The sequence below is a fragment of the Vanellus vanellus genome (assembly GCF_965231255.1).
Source record: "Vanellus vanellus genome assembly, chromosome: 5".
Classification (NCBI taxonomy): Eukaryota; Metazoa; Chordata; class Aves; order Charadriiformes; family Charadriidae; genus Vanellus; species Vanellus vanellus.
Window position 1 is genome coordinate 441,653 of NC_138910.1, and position 18,244 is coordinate 459,896.

Sequence of the window (18,244 nt, forward strand, 5' to 3'; positions counted from 1 at the left end):
AAATTCTGGCAGCGGTCAACATAATGTGTGTGTTAATAATCAAGCGACAGAAGCCAGAACAACCGTTAGAGGCCAAGTGTAACCGTTCCACCACGCACCTGCGGTGCGTGCTGTGCTCGGCCAGGCTGCTGCCGCAGTGGCCTTTGCACCAAACTTCCACCTTACTAGTTTTGAGTTGTTCACGCTCTGGAACGGAAAAGCAGACACTTCCTATCAGGATTTTTTTACTTGGCATTCTCTGAAGTTCAACAGCCTCTGAATATTACGTTGGAACTGCCCGTTTACTTCCTACGTGGAGTTCAGAGAACTGGCGTCACACAGGTGTTCTGCCAGTGTACCCTGGGAGAGAAAGCACCGAGATAGGAATGTGACAGTAGGTACTGGAACAGCCTTTTATGCTTTGGTAGGATCTGGTCAGTTCCCTGAGCCTAAGCCGGGTTTGCTTCCTTGTCACTGCCTAGTTGGGGAAGGTGCTTTTGGCCCTGGCAGTAGATGCACAGCTTAAACAGTCTGTGGGCTCAGGGTGGTGGCTGAATGGCAGCACGTGCACCCTGGCGGCCAGGTGTCAAAGTAAGGCTGCCTTCGGTATCACATGGTTTGAGAGTGACAAAGATACTTGGTCAGGACGTTTCTTTGGAATCCTGGAGGGCTGGGAGAGAAACAAATGTGGAACACAGTAAGATCCAAATAACAAAATCCTCCAGAACTGGTAACTGCGGTCTGCTCCCGTACGGCACTAGGGAAAGGAGGCGGTCCTCTATGTCGTACTGCGGTGGTGGCAGGAAAGATACGCTCGCTCTCCCTTCCTAAGGCACTACCAGGGTACTTCTCCTAGGAAAACAAACCCCTGCTTGAGTCCTGGTTTTTCGAGTCAACCATGTCATGAAGGAATGTGTGGGGGTTGTTACTTTTGTATAAAGAAGTAATTAAATGAGAGTATTGTAGGAACCGGTCACTTATTTTAGCAGTCGTGGTAGATAGGTATTTCTCGGTATTAACAGAGATCTATTCACATAAAACTAGAAGAGTAAATTGGATAAAATAAAATGCCAAACAAAGACAATACACAAAGCTTCAAGTAGGTTTTATATCAGTCCCTCGTGAAGATCTAAATCCTCACGCTGAAGATGTTAAAAGAACAAAGGTGAGAAATAAATAAGGAGTCAGAAAAGTATGGTTTTTGTATTTGGTCTTACTCATCCTAGTGGGACATTACATAATCAGGAGTGAAAACAGGTTCCCCACTATTGGTCTGATAGAATTAGCAGTAAACTGAGAGGCTATTTGAGTTTAAAAAATGGGATACCAGTAACCCTTCAGTAAATCTCTGCATTTCCCGACTGACCTGACTGTATGACAGGTGACATCTGCTGATTTGTTGTTGATAAAGAAGGATGCGATTTGAATCTCTCTCGCTCCAGCGTTGATACTGGTGTAATAAAATGACTTTGATTCCATCCATCCTGGGGAGTGGCAAGAAAAAAAAACACAAAAATAAATTGCTTTTCATTAAATTAGGAGGTTCTGTAGAACTGTTTTCCAGTGTAGGCCAGTTTTGTAATTCACCTTTTTATAAATGCTGCGGAGATCTCGGTATTGCCATAGTGTATTCAGTACCTGGGCGGCTGCCTTGACAACTTTCAGTGACGATCTGAGGAAGTAAAGAATATGACATCAGTAGAAAGCCACTTAATTCCACTTAAAAAGAACAACGTTCCTGAGCTACACAACAGCCTGAAGCTCGGTGCTGTGCAGCGAGGTAGGTCGTCTCTCCCGGTGCCCCTGAGGCACGCCTGCGGTACCCCAGCGTGACCGCGGCGGGGGCAGCAGGTGCCAGCGAAGGCTGGTGCAGACCCTGACGGAGCACCACCATTGTTTCCCTGTCCAGCCCAGAAATTCCCTCTTCAGGTCACCCACGTGCGGAACCCAGATAAGGGCTAAAATAGCCACTGTCATTTTCTGCAAGAATTGAAAATCATGGGAAGAAACATTCGATCTGATGCATAAAAACTGAGACTACGTACTCTCATCATTGTAGAAAATCCCTAACTGTAGAAAAAGAATAATCAAATGGAAGAGAGCTGGTATTAGAAGTCTTCAGGCATCCTCACAGTGAGACTTTGCGCTCAGTGCTGTGTTGCGCTACTGAAAACTCTTCTGGGCTAGGAAAGCTCTCTTCCGCCCTCAAGGGCAAGGCTAGGAAAATTGCTCTAGCTATTACTAACAATAAAATCACGTCATCTTTTTAAAGAGAAATGGGAGTGAGCTGTAGTGGTGCTGAAGTAGTGACTCGACACTAAATGCCCCAGCGTGGCATCAGCGTTGGACATATGCCTTTTCTGTCACTGTGAAGATCCATCCAAATACAGGTTTTGAAAGAAAAGACTGAAAAAACATTGCAGTTGATAGTGCTAATCAACGAGCAGACATTCTTAATATGTTCACAAGATTTTAGATGTCAGTGTACCCTGTTGCCTCAGAACTATAAGCACAGATGCAACTTTACATGTTGTCTCCACAGACCAGTGAGGTCATCTGCAGGATCACACCTGCGGCTGGAATGAGCCTGTGCCCGTGAACATAGAAAGCATCACGAGCTGTGGATACTCTGTTGTAACTGTGGATACTCAGTTCCTTTTGAGACAAAGACCATGTTAAAAATGTGCTGTTTAATTCACACTGACCAACTTCTCAGAGAAGAGACCCCTTTCCCACCGGAGCACACCCCGGGAGCCGTACGCAGGGCTGTCGTGCCATCAGCTTTCTGCTGCCCGCAGAAGGGAGGTCCGTGATATCCCACCTTATTCACGAGTCCTCCTAATACGATTTGCACCACTTGTATTGCCGGGGAGCACAGAGCAGCAGTGCTGGCCCACACCAGATGGGGTCCGTGAGCCCGTGCGACGCGGGGGCCGTTACGTGTTCCTGTCGCTGGACGCTCAGCTGCCCAGATCCAGAGGGGTTCATTACTGCTGAACGCAACCCTGGTCAAGCCCAGCGCCGAACTTGGCTACCAAAGCCCCTCGCACGGGGGCTGGCACAGCCCTGCCGCGTACGTCTGCGGAGCCGGGTCTGCTCGGTCCGCACGTGCTGTGCAGTCCTGTTCGAGAGCGTCCCGCTGGCTTGGTGAACTGCGCGGCAGGACGAGTCCCCCTCACAGCCTTCCAAATGGCCACACTGCGTACAACTCATAGCTACTGCGGTACTTCCTGACAAAGGCACTAATGCCTTCTGACTTTGAAAAGCTCTAAATATTCTATTAACCCTGTAGGTGTTTAAGAGGGGACAATTTTTTATTTTTTAATGCCATGTAACCTGAACAGGCCCCGTTAACGTGATCACTGCGTGTACCCGTAAAAGCCTCCAGAAGCTTTAGACAGTGAATACACTGCAAGAGAGCGGTGGTACCGACTGCCTCTTCCTTCCCTGCGTGATTCAGGCTTTGTTAGCTACTCACATCAGGACTGCAAGAGCAGATCCTTTCTTTTTCCTTAACTCAAAAAACCATTTCCCGCATTCTTAAGCATTTTAAATGGAACAGAGGAACAGTTCAGGTATGAACTTTGCTGCCCACTTGCCTGTCACCTCTTCCTTTCGTTATGTTCACCAGCTTCTCTATTCCCCCGGTATCCGCGAGGGCTTTGGCATTTTCCATGTTTTTACTGGTGACCTCGTGCAGAGCGCAGCAGATTGCTGCTACCGTCTCATCAGACAGTATGCTGGGACTGTTGCCTCCCGGGAGTCGATTAACCAGATCTCGCATAGCATATTTACCTATAAAAACCATCGACAGAACCAAGAGAAAAAATACATTTTGGTACTTAAGATTTGAAATGACAGGACTCATCTCAAAACTGCATCTGAAAGCAATAAGAAGAAACACAGGATCAAAACCGTGGAAACCTTCCAAGAACTCACATTTTACACAGAGTCAAGAGAGACCAGAGATCAAGTTTTGAATTATTTTTTTCCCTTTAGCTTAAAAAAAAGTGAGAAGTTGCACTCTTGCATTAAACCAGGAATTTGTAAAGAGGAATTGTTTGGAGAAAGCAGAATCATTCAAGGAAAAGCGTTACGCTGTTTATTATGATTGAAGGAGTAGCGCACATTCCATAGGCTTCGTTTATGGGAAGGTTGAAGAAATCCTTACAGCAACTTGGAATTTTGTTTTACTTTCAGACATTCCATTCACCTCGTTTGTTATTCCTAAGAGATCAGATCTCAGCTCTTTCAGATTTCAGCTCCTGAGTGATGCGGAGGAACAATCACACTGTAGGCAAAGGACGTTAACTAAAGCTACGGTAATTTTATTCTCCTGTTTAGGCTGTGCTGTTAATGGAATGATTAACTGATTTTACTGAAGACATGTATTTGTACGTAACAGCGAATAATGAATAAGCTTTACACAAAGCCATCAGCTATCTATTTGCGTGATGTGCCTGAGGGAAAAAAATACCCCAAAAGGAATTCTGTGAACTAAAGGAAACCCTTCCAAAGGCACTGGAAAGCTATTCCCAGCACTGCTGTGTACAGCAGCGCCTGTCACTGCCACTCTTACCAAGCTCATCACCACATGGTTGCATATACCCATCTATATTGTTATTTGTTGCAGTCCCCAAACTCTTATTTTCTTCAGAGTTTAGTTCATGTAAACCCACGAATTCCTGTCCTCACCAACAGTGGTAAAGTTGCATAAAATCGATTACCATTGTGGGGTAATTTATGACTCGGTTCATGTCTCAAAATATTTTATACAAAGATCAGTTTCAGAGTGGATCTGAAAGCCGATAATTCGTTCACGGTTAAGGCTTTGACAGGGAGAGAACAAGTGGAGGTAAATTCCTGAACTGGAAAGTTCTGCCAGGAAGGGAAAACATAATCCTGACAAGAGACTATCACCCGAGGAGGACCTGTGTGCGGCTGGTGCCAGAGGGCAGAATTTCCTGTTGCCGGTTTCTGATGCAAGCGCTACCTACACTGCAGGAACACACGTTCTGAACATCCGAGATGGAGAAGCTTCAGAAACACGGAATAAACCTCTGTTCACCTGCAGTTATCTTTTTGAGAATAAAGATACTCTTATCTGTATAAACAGTTGTAATATACTTATCCCACCAGTCTACAACACGGAAAACGCTCTTGTGACAAACATGAAACTTTTTTAGATCGTGCCATGTGTCCGCAGGGTTCATTTCGGCCGCAGCAGCCCGCGGGTGAGAGTGAGGAGTGTTCAGCACTCGCCGGAACAGACTGAGATTCCCAATCATGGCAGAAAAAATGTTGTTTGAGTTTTTTCAAATGCTAGATGCGAAGGGCACAGATGAATGCCCAAAGTATTAAATATTAAAACCGACAAAAGGGAAACTAAGTTTTTCTAGCAAGCACCCTGCTGAATTAAGTAATCAGCAAAAGACGCGTATATACTGCTCTGTTTCTGGGGTTTTGTGGAAATGTCTTATTGGGAGAGGATTTCTTCCCTCTCTCCCTATCCAATACTACTAAGTGATGTATTTACTGGTGTAACGGCAGCAGAGCTGTCCTGTCCTCTTAGGGCACAGCAGGGACACTGAAACCCTGCAAAGGTTCCTGTTTAGCTCCAAGGAAGCAGTTGTGTTTTCCACCATGTTTTGTACTGACAAATCCCCACTCAGACTGGTTTAGCTGAGGTGACTGCCACCTGTCGTGAAGAAATCGCCATGCAAGATGACTAAAGACAAACTAAAATGTCAGTATTACTCTGAAAAGCTACTGCTGGCAAAAAGATTGATTTCTGTGACCCAACTGCCACAATCCAGTACAGCCACGTATGCTCCTTCTGGTGGTAGGATCTCATCCTGCTGTTTCCCAGTACAAGCTCTGACACATCGGTCATCGCGCCTTCCCCGGTGCCGTTCCGGACTTACCAATAAGCTCCTTATTACGAACGTCTAATGCCATATTCCTTAAGGCAGTTGCCACAGATGAAACGACTCTGTCGTTATCCATTCTCAGCAGCTCCACCAGGATCGGCAGTCCTTTTTCTTTCCTTACAGCAGCTCGAATGTATGCTGCGAACTGTCGTAAAACTCTGGTTACTCACAGATCTGCAGCAACCTCCTGCCTGAAACAGTCTCTTACTAGATTGTGATTTTACAGTCTGTTATGGGATATTTTCCAAAGAAAAGACGCCACAATAAATGCGTGTATTTTCTATTATTATAAATGGTTGTCTCTTCGCTGTTTTTCACTCATTCCTCTTACAAAGCAACGTTTAAAAGAAGTGGTCCAACAGACAAAATATCTTAATAGATAAGAAATTATTGAAAAGGGAACAGGGTTGGTTTTTTTTTTTTTTAAGATCAATTTTATAATGGTCATAATGTTAAAAAGTCTTAGCTGTTTTTCTACAAGCAAAATAAAAGATTATGTTTCTTTTTTGATCTCCCTGTGACAAATACGTAACACTAAGAAAGTGTTCTCACGTCGTGCTTTTTGAACATACTGTATGCAAGGGCCACAAGCCAGAATGTATGGAAATAAATAAATACAAATAATAAAACAAATACAAACAATGTATTTATCTGATCTTATTTTGACAGTACCTTCCCACCAGAACTCACAGGTAGAAGATGCTAGAAGATTATTTTGACCTAATATGCACTTTTTCTGTTTATTTCAAATAAACGGTTCCAATTTCAAGGCCAATTTCCATATTGCTCTTCCTGTCTGCCATCTTTGTCGTTGCTTTTCACCGTGGAAATAACATTACTGCAGCACACGAGCAGGAATGATGCACACGAGAGAGAATGCTCAGATACATACCAGAAAATTACGTGTTCCTTCCAAACAGATTCCAGTATCTTATTAAAGAACCCAGCTAAAATACAACAGGAGGAAGAGAAGGCACTCCCATACCTTCCAGTTGCCCGCAGAAAGATTCTGGAGAGATCCCGCGGAGCCCTCCAGAGTAGCCGGGTTGGAGCTTTCTGCCAGAAGCGTGAGGTACGGCTTCACCACAGACGGGTGCCACAGCATTTCCACCCCTTTGGGAGACTTGGAGAATCCCGGGATTGGGCCAACTCCATCCCACTGAGAAATGAACATACATTTGCAACTGCACGAAGCCTCTACCTTTTGTGGTTGTCCCCCCCCCCCCCTTAGCAACACTACAGCTGATGTATTTGTAATACGAGGAACACGGCAAACCTGATCCTCCTGTGAAGTTTTTTTTTTCTTCTTCTTTTTCTTCCCCCAGCAGCTTGGCTCTGAGTCTTTGCTAGGCGATTCTTTTCCTAACAGGTCATCCAGTTCATTGATTCCCAGCAGACGCGCCTGAGGTACCTCCAGTTCCAAACGGTAAGAAAGGTTTCTCAGGGTACACACACAGTTCTCCACTGTCTGAAGCCAAACCAGAAAGATGTCATGGAATGAGTTACTTTCTTACATAGGGATAAAGCAAAGCAAAGCAACACAGTAGCAGTGAAAAGACATTTGGAGCACAAGCACTAAATCCCAATTCTGGCCCTTGGGCATTGCTGTGTCTGTTTTTCTGGGAAAACGGCACTCTCTCTCCTGGTGCCCTCAAATATGAAATTATTTATAACACTAATCTCTACTATAGTGGCTCATTTTTTAGTATTCAGAAAATGAAAAGCACAAGAGCTTATTATTATTTTATTAGAGACTGAATACTTCGGCGCTGATGACAATGTAAAGCACAAAGGAAGTTACGCTGCGTTATGGAGCAGAATTTGATTGTGATCGGTGAACCGGGGTTGGGAGAGAGGACCAGCTGAGCTCAGCACATCACGGTGCTACGTTATACTGCACAAACCCCGAGAGAGCCTACCAGACGTACAGCCTAGCACTAAAATTCACCGAGCAGAAACGCGCACCCACCTTGCTGTCATAATCCGACGTGTTCACACATGTGTGGATCACGTAGAGCAGTGAGTCAACCAGTCCCTCGCAGGACCTCATCTGCTTCCGGGCTTCTTCCCCCGCTGAGCTCAGATTCCTGAGGGGGTGAAGCCACAAAGGAGCACAGCGCGTTCGCAGACAGACGGACAATCGCTCGCAGAAGGTTTTTATACGGCCGATTGAGAAGTTAAAAGCAAGCATACCATTTTGCGCAGCAGCCCACCCCAGTTCTTATCAAAGATGAATACGACTCCAAACTGCAGTTTCACGACAGCACCGACTCTCTGACACAACCGCCCCCTTTCCCCTTTCCCACAGACTTCCCCTCTGGGTTGTACAAGCCCCGACCTGCAGCTTGTGTCGCTGTGGCACAGATCGCTGAGCCCATCTGTGCTCGAAATACCCTTTGTTGCCTCTTTTTCAAACTGGATCCACTCAGGGAGGTGTTCCGCGGCGCAGCGCCACCGACGTTTGTCACACTGCCGCACAGACAGAGCGGAGCTGTACAAGTCGGGGTGCAAAGGAGAAGGCCGCGCTGTGCGTTAGGAGGAGCACAGGGCGCAGACAAGTCTCTGCCTCCACGGCCGCCCCGCGGCAGCACCGAAGGTCCCGCGGTGAGCGGATGCCACCGGAGCGGCACCGCTGCGGGGACGGGCAGGCGCTCTCCTCTCGGAGCGCATCCGCACCGCTGCACCGCGCAGCCCTGCGCTCAACGGCAGCGTGAAACTCCGCATCTCAGAAACAGCCCCGCGAACAACAACAAAGAAGCAGTTTATGAAAACCTGCTGAAGTTTAGGAGGGTTACCAGCAAATAAAAAGCAATTCCAGTTCCGTTCAAACGCAATGGCCTTACTCTGCTGTTTAATGGAACACAATTTGAAAAGTAATAAATTAAAATTATGAACAAACCTACAAATGAACAGAAATAGCTCACATACTACCCTGACTCTTGAATTCTCTTTTCAGATATTTTAGTTTTGCCTTCATTATTCTGAATATGTTTTTCTCTTCTTACTGCTGTTTGAGAAATCCAGAGGGAATAGCCAAACAACTCTTCACTGATATGTATATACAAACGTAATTAAATGTAAACAACAATAAAGAATCACCAAATGCACATTTTTTTCCCTAAGTAATATTCCCTAAGTAATACACACAGCACAAAAGTTGCAGTAATTAACAGGCGAAGAGTGCAATGATTATAATTTATCAAAAAAGCCCACCCAAAATTTAACCCCCAGCCATGACAGTTAGCATCTTAGCCACTAACTTTGTACTTTTCGTATTTTTCTATTACGGAAAAAACCCCAATGCGAAAGCTGCCTAAATGATAGAACTGTATGTAGTTTATAGACCGCAACAACTCTTTTGCTTAAAACCGACAGTATAAAAAAGACGCGTTTGATAACATGATTACTCTGAAAAGAGACTCTCCGAGAACAGGAAGTTACCTCAGGCATCCCGTAGTATTGCGCAGAACTAGGGAGGTCTGGAATTTGATTTTATGATCATCGTCAAAGGAAGAACTGTTCCATCCGGAATGTGGCACTATCACAGCGTTCGTCAGTGTGGACAGAGCGTCTCTAATGATTGTCATCTTCACCGCATCGCACGAAGACAAGTTCCAGAGAACCCCTTAAGAAGAGATTTCCGTTGCAGTGAAGTCAGAAAAGACTCGGCAAACAAACACGAAGCGACATTAGCAACTTGAAAGGCATCACTTTAAACAGAGAAAGACAATTTACCTACGCAAACCCACAAGAAATGCAACTGGTCTGCAAGGCAACTTTAACATTATTCCAACATCACTGGTCGGTAAGTGCTCAGCAAAGCCACCATTAAAAGATTCACTTTACAGACAGAGATAAATACTTCTCCGCTTCAGACTACGCGGAATGCAGCAGCCTTCCCTCGCGCTGTCTGGCAGCTGCACGAGCTCTCCGACAAGAGCTGGAACGGGATGTGATAATCAGGATAACTCCAACCATCAGCAGCGGCGTTTGCCACAACACCGAGAAGGAAAACGTGCGTATCCCTGAGTAAACACTCTTTTCTGAAGGAAAAATCCTTGAGTCCTCAGCAGACACCGACACTGACTGACAGGAGATGTTCCCTTCTTCCCCGCGGTGTCGCTCGGTCGGGCAGCTGCGGGGAGCAGGGCAGGTCCCTGCTGCGGGACGGGGTCCCGAGGGACATTCCCTGCAGGAGCAGACTCCGCTCCACTGCAAAGCACCTCTCCGTCTTTCCGAACTACACGTGCCTCGAGCTCACTGCATCGCTAATGCCACTATCTTTCTTGGGTATCCAAAGATCAGTCCCATACCGACTGCCTGTAACGGGAAGAAAAATCTGCCTTTTTCTGTAGGGTGCCAGGCAACACGCCAAATCGGTGCGAGCTGGTATCGACGTGCCGCAGCACACGCTTCTGCTCCTCAGCGGATTTGCCGGATTAATTCAGCACAACACTTCAGCGAAAACAAAAACTGGAAGTAGTTTAGTCCTTCACTATTAACTAGATTCTACTGATGTCTGTCACCTATCTGCACATCTGTAGGTGTGACGCCCTCCTGAGGCCGCCCGGCAGCAGAGGCACCCACACCACCGCTGGTTCCTCCACCACAGGAGAGCTCCGGGGTGCAAGGAAAGGCGCAAGTATTTACATAAACGGAAAACATTTCTCTGAAGGTGGCAGCGGCTGGTAACCCCCTTCCCCAACTGTTGGCATGGACGTTCCAACCATGGGCGACCGTCAGCAGTGGCCTCCTGACTGACAGCGGCTGTGGGGGAACGTCACTACCGGAACTGTCACTGCTCTGTTGGCAGAAACGTGTCCCGCTTCGTGCTTCAGCCAGCGGCACGGCCTCTGGAGGAAGGGCAGCCACAACCGGGCAGCTAAACCTCAACAGAGCCACTCCTCAGAGGTGCCACTGAGACGGCGTGCCCTCTGGGAGCGTAACCTCAGCCCCAGCGGCACGGCCGTGCCACCCCGTGGCCCCAGCCAGCCCGCGGGCTGAGCTCGGGAGGTCTATTTGTCAGAAGAGATACGGCATTTTCCTGAACTCTTCATCCTACTCAAAAAAAGGCACAACCATCGGACCTCCGGGGGGGAGGCTTCAACAGCCCTGTAAGAAAGAGGTTTGGGAGAGGAAGAAACAGATCATTACCCTGATTTGTATGAAACTGGGAGATTAAAGTCATAAATGACTTCTTAAACATGGAAGAGACGTGGCAATATTCTTAAGAGAGAGACTGTTTACACTGGAAATCTCTACAACTTTGCAGGCAGAAGTTAACAGCTAAAAGAAAGGTCGTAAGAATAGAAGAGCAAGAATGAAGTGAGAAGAACCCAAATCTGTGGCTGTCATGGCTGAAAGATCATCAGGAGTTGCAAACATGAGCTCTTGTGGAAAAATTTTTGAACAAATGACAAAGGCGGCGACTGGCATATGGGCAGTAACCACAGAAGAGTTTTCAGGAAAGGTCCCACGCGTGTGAGGTGACAGCAAATAGGCGGAAATAGGTGAAACCCTATTTTGTGCAATACGTGATGCAAATTAGAAATTAGATCTCGCCTGAACCTCCTCCTCACCCCCAAACATTTGTTATTAGAGAGAGTTATGCAAGAGAAAAATTCTATTTTGAGTCTCAGGCTACTATTAGTTACCTAACCCATACAGGAGAACGGCACGCTCGATTTGACGTGACCTCGCTCTGCAAACCTCACTGCGCGGTTACTCACGGAGAGGGAGACCTCGCAGCCCTGAAGTACGGCAGCCTCTGAATACCCGCTGGCTGAGGCACAGCTCGCGGCACGGCCGGAGCAGCGCTGTGCTGTCCCAACGGCCGAGGCACCAATGGCGGAGGCACCGTGGCACCACGCCGGCAGCTGCGGCAGCGCTCGCCAGACCCAGGGGGAGGTGGCACACAGCCCCCCCCACCGCCTTCACAGCAATGTTGACTCGGACGCCCGCCCAGACGCTGGTGAACGGCCCGCGGCATCTTCTCAGATGTGGGCACAACAGCACAGCCCGCAAAGTCCCGCCGGAGGACCGGCCCCAACGCCATCCCCCCAAGAAGCCCGTGACACCACGGCACGTATCACCTTGGCCCCGAGGATGGGCCGGGGAGTGCTCCGAGAGCAAATCACTGCCGCTCCACTGAGTAACTACGCCAAAACTTGCCCAGAAGCCAGACTCTCCAGGAAGTAGGTTGATTGATTAATAATTTATCACTCCTATGCTCATTATGTGAAGGCAAAAACTCTCACTGGGACACTATTTCCTAATTTGGGAGAAGGCTTCAGCTATTTATTTTACAAAGTAAAACTGTGTATTACACAGCCCTTTAGTCTCCATGTTAAAAATGAGAATACAATCCGGTTATTTGTACAGTGCTTATTTTAAGACAATTGGGACCAAATTTAGTGCTTATTAGAAATAAACCCTGAAGGCAAAGGCAGTTATAATTTGGGAAATTTCGACTGAGAGATAAGGACAATGGTGGTAGGAGGCGGCACAATGCCATGTTAAGGTCTAAGAAACTTCTTGGATTACTGTATAATTTTGTATGACATTTAAATAACAGCGCCTGTTTATTCCCCATTGTTGTGGAAGCACACTTAAAAACAAGTATTTAACTGTTACCAAATCATCTGCCAAAGTCCAAACAGGCAGTTTGAAACTGTAGGTAGAGAACGACTTTCCAAAACATGATTTTCCAACAGCTCTTAGCTGCCGCTTCCATCATTCTGGAGACTGGTGAACATCCGTTCAAACACCTCTGCGCAGCAAGAGGTGCCGTGTCCCTTCACCCGCCTCAGCACGGCTCTATGGTCGCTGCCATGCCCGCGTCTGGGAGGAGAGGAACTTCCTTTGCTCCGCCTGTTGCACTTTCCTTTGTGTGTAACTCAACGGATTGCTTCAGCTGGTCGCACGTTTCTTGCTTAGTCTGTGAACGTACAATAAAATACAGCAGAAAAATCACAAAGCACTATTAGTGCCCAACACTGCCTAGAGGTGAGGAAAACCTCTAGGTGGGCAAAAAAAATAAAAACTCTTTGCAGGAGAGTTTAAAACGCCATATGAGAAAACTTCCGCAGGTTTAATGAAAAATGTTTTTTTTTTTTGACCAGGGACCGCCTGCCCTATTTCTGCCTGAAATTCTGACCCTTGCAGCTCAGGGATGACCCTGCTGAAATAATATTGCTCTGAACACTGCCCAAAGTAATCCTACTCAGGAAATTAAAATAAGTAGCATGATAAAGTTGAGAGCCTTATCTACATGAAAATTTGCAGTTACTGTCATCGACAAAACTGCTTTGGTATTAGCAATGGTTGGACATTTTTGTCACAAAATTTGTTTTAGACAAGACAGAATTTACCTTGACGCTTGTGTCAAAAGTGACAAGAAACAGAACTCTATAACAAACACAAATTCCTGTCTGCAAAGTTTTAGCCAGATCGAACCATTCTGATTAGATCATAAGAATAAAAATGAAAACATTTAAGGAGTGCGTCTGCCTTCTCAAAACCAAAGAAATTTTCCAGGTCATATTTAATATTACCTGGTATAGAAGACAACTAGATATCTAGCTCTTGAATGACATAGTCTAGCTTAAGTATTAATGCTTTTAAATAGCTAAGATGTACGTACAAGACATAATAAAATACAAGCACCCGTACCAAGCTAAGTAAACTACTTTGTTTTCCTCTCAAGAGGCTGAGTGGGAGAAGAAAAAAAATAATCCAAAATCATGTGGGGAAGACAAAAGCAGGATAAAAACGCTCAACGGGATATTCAGAGGTATAATCTAAGTTTAAAGATGTAGATATGCCTCTTCTGTAAGACCGGGTCCCAACAAAGTCAAAATAAAAATCCCAAGAGCTGTTATAAGAGAGTCTTGATGGAAAGCGTGTAGGTTTACACACCTCAGCTATTCCCCGATTCCGTGAAAGCAAAAGCCCAAAGTCCTGCATAAGAGGACCTTCAAAGAAAATGCTTACAAAGGTCAGCAATAGAGACTTCCGCAGCCTCCCGGCGCAGGTTAGAGGGACCGCTCTCTGACCCCCTCTGGCATCTGCCTCGGCATAACCACACTCACTGACAGCGGATGTAGGGACGGGTATTTGCGGGGCTGTGACGGTGGTTCGGGCCCCACATAAACAAACAGAAGATGCAAGAAGGGAGAGGAGCAGGTAGCGGCAGAGCCGACAGCAGCATGTGGAAGTAGCAATAACCTCATCAATGAGAGGCAACAACAAAACGTAACCCCCCAAACCCAACGCATGAATGAAGCTGAGGACTACCGAGAGAAGGACAGGCGTTTGAGGTTTGCCTTACGGGTGCAGAACAGGGTTCTGTTTCAACACCATCAACTTCCCAACAGATCTCACGTCCGAAGTTAGCGGGTGCAGATGCGGCGAGGCAAGCCAAGGTGTCCTGTTCCCTAAAACCAGCGGCACCTTGAAAGAGCACTGTTAGGTGTTTGGAGGATATTCTCCACGTAGATTTGGGACGTACGTTAACACTCGCAACTGAAAAAAAAGAAAAGCCTTGCCCATAAACTTCTGGTTTTCTAGACTGAAACCCCAACTACTTCAAGAATAAAGAGAAATCTTAAAAAATACTGATCCCATCCTTGAACCTGAAAAGCTTTGAATAAAGCCAAATGATCCTGACTATCTATTGTAATCTCTGGTCCAGCAATAAAAAAAAAAGAAAGAAAATAGGATAATCTGGAAGACTTTTCTGAGGAACTGACTACAGAAGCGAGCACTGAAAAGGAGCAGAGATGAACCACACTGAAGAAACACACATACGCACTAGTGCATCAGAGAGAGTTTGCTTTAACAGCTTTCTCCTGAAAATCTGAAAGAATCAGCTTTTTGTTCGAAAGGCCCCGGGTGTCCGGCTCTACGATGCTGGCCAAACTCTTCCAGCAACCTTTGATAATAGGAACTGACTTTAATTGATGAAGTTCCTTCCTTGTGTAGAAGACGCTCTAAAAGCACTTGAAATTTCTACAAAGTAAAGGAGCAGAAACAGAGAGACAAATCTAAACCGCTAAGTTTCAGTGACTGAGGCTTTTGGGGGTTGTTCTCGGGGTTTCTTTTTGTAAGGATTCAAAAAATATTTACAGAATAATGGAGAAAAAGATTCTTCCTAAGAAGGAAATTACTATTAAAAGGCAAAAGGACAAGACTCTGGAGTAATACAGTCCTCTTCTCAGTCTTCATGTTTTCGTATGACGTTACCCACAGCGTATGTGGAGGTTCAGAGATGTTTGATGAGGAAACTGCTGCCAGTGAGGCCCTGAGATCAAACTCCGCGTGCCAGCTGCGACACTCCCTGCCACACAGCGGACACCAAACCGCCGGTCCAGCCGTACAGAGGGAAGACACCTTGGGCGAACTTCTGTGAAGACGACATGTGCTTGAATTAATTCACGCAACGTACCAAAAATTTTGTAGAAACAAAGAACGAGCTCAAGATTTAGGCAGCAAGGATGAAATTTTGTCCTGGAAGTGTGATCCAGACAAGGTGATAAGATGTAGAATGAACAAAAAAACCCCTCAAAATATCCATAACTGAAATATCTAGTGAAAACGGGAATATATAAAGACAAAACGTAATATTATTGCATCTAGTGATTGTAATTGTTTTTCACGGAATCACGGAGTTTCAGAGTTGGAAGGGACCTCTAGAGATCACCCAGCCCCACTCCCCTGCCAAAGCAGGACTGCCCGGAGCACATCCCTCAGGACTGCATCCAGGCGGGTCTTGAAAACCTCTAGAGAAGGGGACTCCCCCCCCTCCCTGGGCAGCCTGTGCCCGTGCTCTGTCACCCTCACCGTAAAGAAGTGTTTCCGTGTATTTGAACGGAACTTCCTGTGTTCTAACTTGTGCCCATTGCCCCTCGTCCTGTTACTTGGAACCATTGAAAAGAGCCCGGCTCCATCCTCCTTCAACCCACCCTTTAGATACTTGTACGCCATAATAAGGTCTCCCCTCAGCCTTCTCTTCTCCAGGCTAAAGAGTCCCAGCGCTCTCAGCCTTTCCTCATACGGGAGATGCTCCAATCCCTTCATCATCTTTAATCAAATCCAACTGCATGTAGATAGGTCATAGAAATACTGAAAAATCCCTTGACTTCGAATTCGAGGTGGGGCCTCACCAGTGCCGAGGACAGGGGGACCATCACTGCTCTCGTCCTGCTGGCCACACTATTTTGATACCTTTAGTGCGCCTTCTGCTAGTCCTGTGCTGAAAACAGTATCTTTAGGCAAACAGTTGAAAAGAATCAGTACTTTAGACAATTTGATGTCTTCTCAATTGCAATTATAGATCCTGAAATAAAAGGTTATGCGATTACCTAGTACAAATTCATTAAATCTCTTAAAGGTTCAATATATGCTCTTCAGTAATGAGTTTAAGCCAGCTCAGATGCGCAATTACTCCTGCTACTCTGACGGCAGACATCAAGTAAGACAAAGTGAGACGCAAAATATCCTCACCTAAACCCCGCAAAATACAGCAAGCCAGAGTTACCAGCTTGTAAAGAAACAAATGTAAGTTTCTATCTAAACTTTCCAAATACAACAATGAAAGCACCAGAATTAGCACAAATAGGGAAAAAGCAGTGCCCGGATTTTTACCACCACCCACCACCTCCAAAAAAGTTCACTATAAAATTGCTGGGGATTACTCAGGAGCAACACATTCAAATTGATGGCCTTCTACATGGTTAATATGAATTACGTTTAAAACTGCCCTCACGGACTAATAAATGCCGTAAGCGTCACCTCCCACACGAAGGTATGAGAGACTGCCGCTGTGATCGCAGGCGCGTAGCGCTCTTTCATTCGCTTTACAAACGGCAGCACCGGCTGACAGCTACCAGCAAAGTATGTCACATACAGCAGAAACTAATCACGAAGCAGATCATAGTTGATCTTACCGAAGCACAGAAGTCTGAAACGAATGCATGTGCAGTTTCACGGGCCTTTTTCTGCCGTTAGGCGGTAAGGCGGGAGGAAGGCAGAATGTAGTGCAATAGGGACAGCGTATGCAAATATTTTGTTAAGTAAAAGTTACTAGTTGTTAACTAGAATTTATCAGATCTACAACAGTTTTGTTGTCGCAGGTTGTAAGGACCTCATGAAATACAAGGTTTTACTTTTATTGATTTTTAGAGGTCAATGCCTGTCCCAGTAACACTGCTTGAAGCCTTTGGGCCCCGGTGCGAGAAAACCAGTAGACTTCACTTTACAGCAACATACAAACCCATCCAACCGAGCCGCATCGAATGCCAGCAGCTACTTCACTTACAATTCATCACTTTTTGTCATAGTAAAGAATCTTCTGTCCACTTCTGGACTGAACTTGGACAAGACCGGTTAGCTTCTCTAAGCGCAAAAGCTGAGCGGGCAGGACAGGTAACTGGCGGGAGAGGGAATTCCACGCAGATCTTTACCCCCTTTACCACCAGTTGCTGGAGTCACTAGGAGAGCTGTCATCGGTGAGCACAACTTTGGCTTCATCGCTGTCTGCGCTCACCAAACGCACGGCAGGACCCAACGAGCGTGTCGACCCTCAGCCGCTGCCGGGGCCAAGAGCCGAGCCGAGCCCCGCGGCTGAGGGAATCGGCTCCATGGGAAACACCTCCGCACCTCTCCTCCTCGCTCACCCTTTCTCCTCTGGCAAAAGTATTAAGACAATTGTGTATAGACTGTTCTGATGTACACAATTTTTTATATTTATTCACAATCCTTCTGGACGTGGATCTATGGCTATGTTTTCAGATGACAAATCTGTCTTTTCTAACAGAGCGCAGTGAAGCGTGAGGGTAATTAAGCCCCACCTCCTCCCCAGTTCAGCAGCTTTTAGCGCTGGAAGGGTTTTCTTTCATCGGTTTGTTTCTACTGGTTACAGGTTCAGGGCTGAACCAGTTACTTTACTGTAACTTAAGCAACTGTAATAGGATTGTGAAATACTCGCTCTGTCCAGAAAACCCCTTATGTGGTAACTCTTCAAAGGTTTGTTGTGGTACCCAGTTCAGAGACTCCACGAAACGTATGCGGTAAGCCAGCAGTGTCACCAGGACTACAGGACGTCAGCGCCTAATGATGTCTGTGACTCCACAGTTTTGTCTGTTTAAAGAAATTTGCGAGAAAATTTCAGGATGGGAAAGAGAAAAGCAGGATTTGCTCATCCCTTGCGGAGTGGCTTTGTACTCGGGGTGTGGGGGGCTCAACTGTTCACAGAACCCTGGTATTGCCGGGGGCAAAGGATTCTTTTCTCCTCTGGACCCAGCCACGGTTTTCACGTTCTCTTTTGGTTTGGAATC

At 46.2% G+C, this 18,244-nt stretch overlaps 1 protein-coding gene across 1 annotated transcript in view; it reads right to left on the reverse strand.

Moving 5' to 3' along the window:
• Positions 1–18,244, reverse strand: part of PKP4 (plakophilin 4) — a 73,115-nt gene that overhangs the window by 3,306 nt on the left and 51,565 nt on the right. The window contains exons 11-18 of the mRNA XM_082483955.1: positions 9,351–9,534; positions 7,879–7,996; positions 7,186–7,377; positions 6,895–7,068; positions 5,904–6,054; positions 3,579–3,774; positions 1,567–1,651; positions 1,346–1,463 (exon numbers count right to left, since the gene is read on the reverse strand). Of these exons, the coding sequence (XP_082340081.1) occupies positions 1,346–1,463; positions 1,567–1,651; positions 3,579–3,774; positions 5,904–6,054; positions 6,895–7,068; positions 7,186–7,377; positions 7,879–7,996; positions 9,351–9,534 (1,218 nt within the window). The remainder of the gene's footprint in view (positions 1–1,345; positions 1,464–1,566; positions 1,652–3,578; positions 3,775–5,903; positions 6,055–6,894; positions 7,069–7,185; positions 7,378–7,878; positions 7,997–9,350; positions 9,535–18,244) is intronic.